Source organism: Leuciscus leuciscus, assembly GCF_965113295.1.
Source record: "Leuciscus leuciscus genome assembly, chromosome: 1".
Taxonomy (NCBI): Eukaryota; Metazoa; Chordata; class Actinopteri; order Cypriniformes; family Leuciscidae; genus Leuciscus; species Leuciscus leuciscus.
This window is the reverse complement of record NC_138725.1, coordinates 51483816-51494810: the sequence shown is the minus strand read 5'-3', so window position 1 is coordinate 51494810 and position 10995 is coordinate 51483816. Positions and strand designations below refer to the sequence as shown.

Genomic DNA, 10995 nt, shown 5'->3' with positions numbered 1-10995 from the left:
TATGTATGTACCAAGAGCTCCTGTAAAAAACACAAAAAATTCCTTGTGTGTTTGTGCACACTTGGCGAATAAAGCTCATTCTGATTCTGATTCTGATTCTGATTCTGATTCTATTATTTGTGCTGTTGCCATATGAATTAATTGGCATTAATTTATGCAGCTACTGATATTTCATTCAGGCATCTTTTAGCCACACTTTTAGTGGTGTTTTTTAAAATCCTATTGTAAAAACACACAAAAAAAGTGTTATTATGAAGTGAATAAATTGTATTTCCCTTTCAAACCATACTTAATTAAATATTAATAAATAAATTATAAATAATAAAAGATTTGTATTAATTAATAAGATAGACTTTCATATCCCTTTTTATCACTGACTGATATACTGTGTATATCCATATATCAGGTCTTAAAATGAGGTAAGTACAACCTCAGATGAACAACATATTACAACGACACAAAGGTACATATTACAATGTGTCATGGTTTATTTAACAAAAATAAAGTCAAAATGAAGAAGCCATGTGTGACAAACTAAGTACACCCTATGATTTAATTGCTTGTAGAAACACCTTTAGCAGCAATAATTTGAAGAAATAATTTTTCTGTATGACAGTATCAGTCTCTCGCATCATTGTGGAGAAATTTTGGCCAGCTCTTCTTTACAACGTTGCTTCAGTTCATTGAGGTTTGCGTGCATCTGTTTATGCACAGCTCTCTTAAGGTCCCACCGCAACATGTCAGTCTGGTTGAGGTCTGGACATTGACTGGGCCAGTGCAACACTTTGATTCTTTTCTTTTTCAACCATTCTGTTGTAGATTTGCTTCTGTTCTTGGGTTCATGACCCAATTTCGGCCAAGCTTTAGCTGTCGAACAGATGACTTCACATTTGACTCTACTTTGGTATACAGAGGAATTCATTATTGACTCAATAACTGCAATGTGCCCAGGTCATGTGGCTGCAAAACAAGCCCAAATCATCACCACTTCACCATTGTGCTTCACAGTTAGTATAGTGTTTGTGCTGATATGCTGTTTGGTTTTCACCAATATTTGCTCTGTGCATTATGGCCAAACATCTCCACTTTGGTCTCGTCTGTCCAAAGGACGTTGTTACAAAAGTCTTGAGGTTTGTTCAGATGCAACTTTTCAAGCCTAAGCCGTGCTGCCATGTTCTTTTTAGAGAGAAGAGGCTTTCTCCTGGCAACCCTTCCAACATACCATGCTTGTTCAGTCTTTTTATAATTGTACTGTTATGAACTTTAACATGCTAACTGGGGCCAGTAGAGTCTGAGCTGTAGTTGGCCTTGTAACCCTCTCTAGACTGATGGGCAGCAACAATTGCTTCTCTAAGATCATTGCTGATGTCTTTCCTCCTTGGCATTGTGTTAACACACACCTGAATGCTCCAGACCAGCAAACTGACAAAACTTCTGCTTTTATAGAGGTGATCACACTTGCTGATGATCAGTTAATCAAAGACATTTGATTAGCAGCGCCTGACTGCTACTCACCCTCTTCATTCCTATGGAAGCAGTGAGGGTGTATGGCTTCTCAATTTTAGCCTAGTTTTTGCTAAATAAATAATGACACAGTGTAAAATGTCAAGTGTTGTTGGTCATCTGTGGTTGTATAGTTTTAAGACCAGTTAAAGACCAGATGGTTTTTTTTTTTATGTCCTGAATCCTGATACGTAAAACCATAGAATTCAATAGGGTGTCCTTTCTTTTTCAAATGAATATATATTGGATATAGAAAATATTTGACAGAGTATGTACTGTATAACTAATTCAGAGCCAGATGGGATATGTGACGTACTGCCATCACAACATGCAAATGCTTTTAAATACAATTTGTACCTGGCTTTAGTCAGATTGTTTGATATGTCATTGGCACTATCTTTTAACTACAGGTGTAAAATGTTGAAAGATGACATTATTCTCCTCACAAGGCAAGAAATAGGTTAGCAATCCGAATGTCACTTGCACTTGCAAATGTAATAATGTCACTTACATTCATTAAAGTCCTGTGTGACATTTTAAAATGTTAGACTGTTAAGACACTGATGCTGAATTTTGAAAGTTAATTCTTTGATGTCTGGCCACTCCTGTTTATTTTATCTATGAAAACTTTTATTGTTTGTTTTATAATGTTTTTGTTGTGTTTTTTTTCTTTCTTTTTTTTCTTCATTTTATTTTGCCTTTTGTGACTTATTTTGTTACTTATCTTACTTATTACATAGGATAAGGATAGTGTACACATGAAATGATGGGGAAAATGATCAGGAAATGTTAAGCTTAACAACTCAACATGTCAAAGCACTTTCTTTTGAGTAATAATGTACATTTATTATGAAATATCATTATTGAGGGCCTCTCTGCAACAAATCCATCCATAATCTGTGTAAAAAAAAAAGAAGAAGCTAAGACTATACAGATAAAAACACACATTTGTATCTAAAGAATAACTTGAACTCTTTGTGAAACGCAACCTTTGCTATTCAGCGTAGACTCAGGCTTTTGTGTGGGTGACTCCTCTTGAGTCAGTGTGAGTTTTTTTTGGGGGGGGGGTGGGTGGGGGGGGGGGGGTCTCAGAGTTGGTGCATCAGTCCGAGTGACTAGATCGCACCTCAAGGGGGTTGAACAAGCCTCCAAACTGCGATTGATGTGGAGCTTATGAGCAACAGCACCTATCTGAGGAGGAGCAGTTAGCATGAGCAAGCCCCATTGACGTGTCCCGCGCTGTGATAGGACGATTATGATGCTTAGGGGTGGGGGCCTCCCTGTGAGGGCTCATGCACAGCCCACGTCAGCCACCCCACGACTAAATCCAGTACTGTGACGTATAGTGCATGCATGAGCCAGCAACAACTTGAAAGGACTGCAAGAAGTCATCACTGCCTGTTGTCACAATGAGTCAGATATTAGTTGACCTTTTTGATGCAAGACAATGAAGTTAATGACAAATGTAGATTTGAACTATTTGGATTATGACTTTAGGTTTATTGTGTGGAACAATGGATAAATTCTCATGGAGAAAAGCTCAATTTTGACTTTGCACAGACTTTTCCAGCACATATTTTAGTTCTAAATCAAGAATGTTTGTTAAAACTTGTAGCATACAGTATGGAGCACTACCAAATATATTCACCATTGGCATTAAACCAATTAAACTTTACTAGTCTTATTCTTTAAATGATAAATTAATTGGAACTTAATACACTTAAAACTTTAGCTATTAGTTTTATAATTAGTTTATACAAGACAAAGAAAGCAAAGAAACACTTTATAATGAGTTAATCAGAAATAATCAGATGAAATTGCTTCAAATGTGTAATACCTAAGATTATGTTACTGATTACAATTTCATGAGTGCAATTTATAATCAGTACCAGATTACACAGTAATCTACCCGACACTGCCCACATCCAAATGAAGTCGGTGATCAGTTGCTATTTTTCTGCATATCTTCAAGTCATTTAAAAGTCATTTGAGTCTCATTTTATTAATCATGCCTTTGTTTTGTTTTTTATTATTCTTTTGCCATGTATTGTAATAAACCACAAGTAAAGACATAATTGAATTACCACAAAGATCTCAGTGGGAGTATTAACTACCTGCAACATAATCAGTCTGTTGGGAACAAGTTTTATGCCTCAAGGGATCCTGCAAATATCAGAAATCAGATGCAGTATTACAGACCCACAGCCACAGAAACGCTTTCATTTCTTTGTACCCATATCCTCTTACTGATTTAATAGACCTTATGCAAATGTGTCACTGCATCTTCTGTAAAAATCACAGATTCTTCATTGTCCTGTTCCAAGCGATATCGACACAGATATACATTAATCTTTATTAGGCTAATCTTTATATCCGTGTAATTTGAGACGCAGCTGCAATATGACGCAAATTGCATAAACTATATTCAGCAAAATCATATTTCTTAAAAAAAAAAAAAATTATATCGGTTTTCATTTATCCAAGCTTCCAACCGCTATAAACAATCTCGTTGAACGATGAAGTAGCCAATGGCTTGTTTTTAGTGTAAGTTTTACACAATAAGCTTGCAAACCCTAACGGAAGTAACAAAGTTCCAGGTGTTTTAGTAGGCTACAAAAAAAAAAGTTTATTTTTATAGCCAACGTATCGTTTCAACATGGGTTGCATGTTTATGTAATGGTAAAAAATATTTAAAAAGTAAATTTGTGGGTAAATAGACGCGAACGAACAGAGGTCAATTTCGTCAGAGGTGGTAACCATAGCAACAGTGGGTAGCTCGAGAGAGTTCCATGACGGTCCGATAGGGATGATAGCCTATCATGACAAGTTTGTTTTATAGGCTATGTATTAAAAACTTTTAAAAGTCTTAATATTTGACGTTTAGCTAACGTAGTCACGCGATTTGACAAACTGCGTTGCACGAGAAGATTGCGCCACGATTGCGCCACGAAAAGAGAGAGAGAGAGAGAGAGAGAGAGAGAGAGAGAGAGAGAGAGACCAATCTAGAAGATAATCTCAGTTGTTTAGTTGATGAGATGAGACGCATTGATTGCTCGATTAGTCGTGTTTGAGTTTTGATTAGTCGGTGCAATCAAGAGGTACGCCAATCTTTATAGAGTATCATCTGCTGTTTTTGTAGTCTAGGTAGGCCTATTCAAAGGCCACTCCAACTTAATTCCTTTCATCAAAAATACTGACGCAAAACAATCTGAACTTGATTATTGAATTACACTTGACAGACCCTTGTTGCTATATCTGCTCATAAAGAATAAGGTAGCCTACATATTTAATAAGAATCTTGCATGAAAAAAAAAAATCATGTAAGCTTCAAGAATGTCATAGATGTCCATTTTAACTTACGTCTCATATTCAATAAAACTGATCTGCAACTGAACATAAATGATCTTGATGAAAATGTCTCGTGAGTTGTATTACGGTCAGGGGATCTCTGGATAATCCGTAATTCGTTTGTAATTATAAAACGAAAATACCGTTTTTCTGTTTTTTGTTTCAAAACGAAAAACCAAATAACCGTTTTTGGTGTCAGAATCAAAAAACGAAAAACCAATTAAAAACGGACCGTTTTTCGTTTTTGGCGATCATTTTATCGTTATTCCTTTTTGAACAAAGAATGAAGAGAGTCTTTGAACTTCAGTCAATTCGTTTTTCGTTTATAAACCAAAAATGGAAGTCACCCCTTTATTCGTTTTTTTAAAAAAACGAATAAATGACTTCAAAATTCGTTTTCCACATGTGGGCGGCCTGACACGCCCCCTTCCGCCGATTGGTCAAGCAAGTCTGAGCATGTGACGTCATCAGTTGTCGCTCAGGTCTGTTCAACAAAATAATAGTCCTCTACTATGGCTACAGATTCTTAAACTGTACAGGGCAGGTCCTATTGGGCTTTCTTCTGTGCAACTTTACACGTTTCACAGACATCTTTACATCAGAAATATTAATTATTAGTCTGCCACCAGCCTGTTTTATTTAGCTGTGCGCAGTTAAATCTGTGTGGTGAAGCTGCGCTTGACAGCGCCGAGCGGGACTGTTCAGTAAGCAGTCAGAACTTTTCTTTTAGACGCTCCGTTTTAACACGGGATGATGATTGCAAATACTGTAATGCCAATCGGCTGAGGCAAATGTTTTTGAGACATAATTTTTTTATTTTTTTTTATTTTTTTATGGTATAATTATGTAATCTGCTTATTGTGAGCCTAAATGAGTAAATTGGTATTCAATCATTATCAGGCTGACTTGCCACCAACTAGGCCTACTGGTGTTTTTTTATATATTGAAAGTAGTGTTTCATGTTGTCACTTCACATTTAATAGCCTCTTAGAATGAAATTGCTATGCAAATTCACAGTGCCTCCTTTGAGCTGCATTAGACAGTGTGTAATGTACATCTAAATGCAGGGTCAGAAAAGCCTAAAGCCTCTTACGTTGTTGATTTATATTTCAAACAACAATTCGACATTTGCTCGCAATGTTTTTCTTACAAAAAACCTCATCATTCTGCAGGACAATTGTCTATTACAGTATGCAACACAGATAGAAGGGTGTCAATAAATCTGTGGTGATATACAAGACACTTTAAGAAAAGTTTATTTCCATCACACTGTAAAGTGTTTTTAGATATTACATATAGATTACATATACCAAAGATTTTACATATAAACTGGGTCAGCATAATTACAGTTAGTACCATGGGAAGTAGGGGTGATGAGCGTGACCCCTGGCGTGGAGCCCATGAAGAAATATGGTTGGGGATAAAAGTTCACACAAACAAAACCAAAAAACTGTGGTGTTTTGCCTATAGGCATACACATATTACGTGTGTTTGTTTTTATTTATGCTGTATTATAAAATACCCATATTATAACAAATAAATAAAATATATTTGGAAATTGCCCTTTAAAACGAAGGCTCAGTTTGTGGTTCACAATTATTTGATTAAAAACAACAAAAACAATAAAACAAAGACAAAGTCACTTATATTAAACACTTTTTTTATTTATGTTTTTGTTAACAGAAGTTATCTTGCGCCTTTAATTGCCTCCGCTATCGACCTGTCAATCATCTGTCTCATTCTCGCGGGTCGCGGCTATGATTACAGCTTCAGTAAAAATGTATTTCACCATCATCGGTACCCACCCTCAGCCGATTGGCATTACAGTATTTGCAATCACCATCCCGTGGCAACACGGAGCGCCTAAAATAAAAGTTCTGACTGCTGACTGAACATTGGTCAGTGAGCCTCTCCCACTAGTCTGGTGGCAGACTAATAATTAATATTTCTGATGTAAAGATTTCTGTAAAACGTGCAAAGTTGCACAGAAGAAAGCCGGACCTGCCCTGTACAGTTTAAGAATCTGTAGCCTATTATTTTGTTGAACCGACCTGAGCGACAACTGATGACGTCACATGCTCAGACTTGCTTGACCAATCGGCGGAAGGGGGCGTGTCAGGCCGCCCACATGTGGAAAACGAATTTTGAAGTCATTTATTCGTTTTTTGAAAAAAACGAAAAAACGAATAAAGGGGTGACTTCCGTTTTTGGTTTATAAACGAAAAACGAATTGACTGAAGTTCAAAGACTCTCTTCATTCTTTGTTCAAAAAGGAATAACGATAAAATGATCGCCAAAAACGAAAAACGGTCCGTTTTTAATTGGTTTTTCGTTTTTTGATTCTGACACCAAAAACGGTTATTTGGTTTTTCGTTTTGAAACAAAAAACAGAAAAACGGTATTTTCGTTTTATAATTACAAACGAATTACGGATTATCCAGAGATCCCCTGACCTATTACGAATGTGTTTATGATTGACGTATATGATGTGGAGTTGGGGGCAGCGCTACTGTCATCTCCACCGCCCGGCTCGTGTTTACGCAAGGCGCAGCACTGTATATAAAGCACTTGAGGTGCAGGCAGGACAGATCCGTGAGTGTAACTTCTTATTGCTGAGAGACCTCACAAAGATTCGGGAGACGCAAAAAGAAGATTGGAACAAGAATCTTCAGAGTTCCAGTCCAGAGAAATAACTGTACCTAAACTCTTAAACTGCTGAAAGTAAGTTTGTATTGTGATTATCATTCTGCATGTGGAGGCGCCAAATCAGAAGTTACGTTACGTGCTAAATTTGACTTGAAGTGCTGTGGGAAATCTAGGCATTATTGTTTTCATTAATGTTAGATTCATTCTGAGTTTGCTATGCCGGATACAAAATATGTTTTCAGTGTCATTTTTGTCAGTACGAGCACATTCAGCACCATGGACAGCAGATACAAATTAGTCCAAGTTCGTTCATAACCTACTTCTTGTAATTATCTGCTAAGAAAAAGGCGCGATAGATTAGATTAACAGAACATTTTTTATTATTATTATTCGTAATTATTACATCGTTTCACAAAAGTTTGTATCGTATGCTACGCAAACAAGTGAGTCGTTGCTTTATGCAGTTCAAACCGTCTTGATCTCAGTTGTTTTTTTGTTTTTTGTTTTACTTTCGATTGATTCAAATGATAATTCTGACAAATAATTCCGAATTTCAAAGAGATAGTTTGTAAGTTTTTCCAATCGTGTTGACTGCAGTGTAGCGTGCACATGCAGCTCATGCAAATCTGAATTTTACACAACTATATATGCATATCAAAAACCGATTTACGCTTTCCCACCTGTTGTCGCTCCCTTAGATCCATTCAGACGTTTTATAAAACGCAGACCACACGTGCACTGGTTTATGCAAGGAAATAAAAGGCGAGTTGTATTTTTCAGATGGCTGTCATGCTGAAGCCCTGGACCGTCATCGCTACTCTCCTCTTCTGCGTGCTCCTGTGTCTCGGGACGCTTGTGGACGCCTATCCGCCTAAACCAGAGAATCCTGGAGACGACGCTGCTCCGGAGGAACTCGCCAAATATTACACCGCGCTGAGACACTACATCAACCTCATCACGAGACAACGGTGAGAAAGACACGCGGTGTATCATACAAACGCACCTGTAGCTATCATGTTTGCTTAAAATGTTCTTATTATCACCCGACCAGGTGACCATGATAAAAAATAATTTCCCGTTAGTGTCATTGCACCGTCTCCCATTAATACATCAGGACAAATGACTAAGTTCTGCAATATGATTCTGAAATTGCATTATGGTCCACTTTTCAGTAGCCAAAGGCTCTACATATAACAAATCAGAGTGATAAAACCCAACAGATGCACCTCGGAGAAGCTTCCAAGATTGAATAGGGTTCTCATCTGTCATAGATTGATGTTTCTCTGCAGCCCTGTCCTATAGAGGACTACATTTATTTACATATTTTATAGTCTAACAGGCCTTTGACATTTAAGACTATGAGCAACACATTCCAATAAAAACATTTACAGTAAATTATTTTCTCTCCCCACAATACACCTTTATTCCAGGGCCTCATACTCTGTTAGTCCACCAAATAACCTAAAGTCTTGCCTGTATAAGAAGCCAAAAGGAAAATCTATGATGCCTATCTGAGATAAAACAAACAGACGTGATGGTTCAAGCAGCTAAACCATGAGTATGTTACAGTCGTGACTACATCAAATGAATGTTTGCCACTTCACAAAGTATTGCCGATGTCCGTAATAGGGAGCAGGTGGGATTCTGTAGAGCTCATGTTTCAGAAATAGCTTAAACATTAGTTTAGTCTCAGACTCATTGATGTTGTTTGTAGGCATCTATTGAGGAGTAATCTGAGCATGAAATTGCTTTTTTATTCGAGTGCCAAACCAATGCACTTTTAGCTTGTTTTCAGCATAGGCCTATTCATCTAGAAGATGCTGTTCTGAGAGTAAAAATACTCAATTGTCTCAGGTCCATATTCAAACTCTTTGCTCCATTTCCACTAAATGTTCTCTAAAACTGACATTCATGTTTTTTTCTAAAGATATAGAGGCTTCATTCATATAATCTGTGAGATAAATGTCAGAGTCTATAGGTGACATGTCTCAAGCACATTCAGCTTTCAAGAAGTCAAAACTGCTAAATTAGATTCATAACGTCTGGGGTGAAAAGACAGTTTGTATTTATATCGATGATTGGTGTCTGACAGATAAAGTGGGCTGACTAGTTCTTTTCACTTTCTGACACTTTCACACACCACAGTGAGCTCTGTGTGAGCAATTTGAGTTCATTATTTCAGTACTGAAATGTTCCCAGCTAAGATACACGGATGGAATGAAGTAATGAGGGAATAAATTGTCATATTTCTTACATGCAGGTATGGGAAAAGGTCCACTTCGGAAGATGTGATGGCAGAGCTGCTGTTCGGGGACGATACAGAGCGCAAACAGAGATCAAGGTGGGAGTCTTTTTTACTTTAGCTGCAATTTTAATGTTAATTGCTAATGGGCTTGTTAGTATACTTACAACAATAAAACAGATAAACAAAAGTTTCCTGATTTACATGGTATTCTAAAGGTATTTTGGGTGAATGCAGTTTTTTTTTTTAAATCCTCGAGGAACTCATTAACAAAGGGTGATAGGTTGTGTGTTAATGGGAAGAAGGACAACTCATGATTTTTTTCACACCTGTAGAGGAATAAGGGGACAGATGGATCCCTGGCTTTCTTTCTCTCTGTCCGTCAGGAAGGGAGTGGGTTAGGGAACATGACGCACAGTGAATATTTGAGAGGCCTTGACATTTAACAGCCCTTATTAGGCCTCAAAATAAAAAGTCACACTGTGCTAGCTAATTGAAAACTGTAATAGACTGACAGAAATTCTAGCACAAATTAGAAGATGGAAAGATTTAAAGGTTAAATACTATCAGTGTAAACAATCAGAATAGGGAATAAACTATATTGATGTCAGTAAAAATAAAAAGTTGATTGTTTCTTTTTTCTTTTTACATTTGTCTCTTTCAGATATGATGACTCTTATATGTGGTGAAGTTCAGTGACTGTGTGTTGACTGTCCTGAGCTAAGACCACCTGTGCCTCCCACAGAAAACCTCCAGACAATTAAATGAGAACATCAGACAACCTCATCCACCTCTTTATTATACATCATCTTTTTTCTTTGGTGCGCACAGAACAAATATCATTAACAACTGTACATAATATATTATAATAGGAACTATCAATGGAAGTGTATATGTGTATACTTCATTGTGTCATTCAGACATGCTTTTCCGTTTGTACCATGTAAATTATTCTATGTGATTAAAAGTGTATTGGATGAATTTGGCTATTTATTTTTGCTATGGTGGTTTTTGAAAAGGCTGTGCCATATGCCGTATAATGACAAATGACAAGTTAGGTTTATTTTAAGTTTTTATTATTATTTAATATAATATAGTCTGATCGTAGTACATTTTCTAAATACCTAGTTGTTTTCGTTATAAGGTTATTTCTAAATGACCAGCAGATGTCCCTCCTGTAACATAAAATAAAACTCTTTTAGCTTCCACACGTCAATAACATTTAGGCAAAATACCTCAATTCTATTCATTTCTTT

At 36.8% G+C, this 10995-nt stretch overlaps 1 protein-coding gene across 2 annotated transcripts; it reads left to right on the top strand.

The window, feature by feature from the left end:
* The first annotated feature begins 7442 nt into the window (after positions 1 to 7442).
* Positions 7443 to 10711, top strand: pyya (peptide YYa). 2 transcript variants are annotated; one of them, XM_082183309.1, is made up of 4 exons: positions 7443 to 7572; positions 8278 to 8465; positions 9758 to 9838; positions 10404 to 10711. In XM_082183309.1, the coding sequence occupies exons 2-4, from the start codon at positions 8278 to 8280 to the stop codon at positions 10426 to 10428; spliced, it is 294 nt and encodes a 97-aa protein (XP_082039435.1). In that variant the 5' UTR covers positions 7443 to 7572; the 3' UTR covers positions 10429 to 10711. The 2 variants fall into 2 exon arrangements, with proteins under 2 accessions (XP_082039435.1, XP_082039436.1); XM_082183310.1 differs by having other exon boundaries at positions 7450 to 7546; positions 8250 to 8465.
* Positions 10712 to 10995: the final 284 nt, after the last annotated feature.

Excerpts from the sequence above, each read along its gene's own strand:
- pyya (XM_082183309.1), top strand. The coding sequence starts at position 8,278 with ATGGCTGTCATGCTGAAGCCCTGGACCGTCATCGCTACTCTCCTCTTC. Across the intron at positions 8,466-9,757 it reads AACCTCATCACGAGACAACG|GTATGGGAAAAGGTCCACTT; the intron begins GTGAGAAAGACA and ends TCTTACATGCAG. Across the intron at positions 9,839-10,403 it reads GAGCGCAAACAGAGATCAAG|ATATGATGACTCTTATATGT; the intron begins GTGGGAGTCTTT and ends TGTCTCTTTCAG.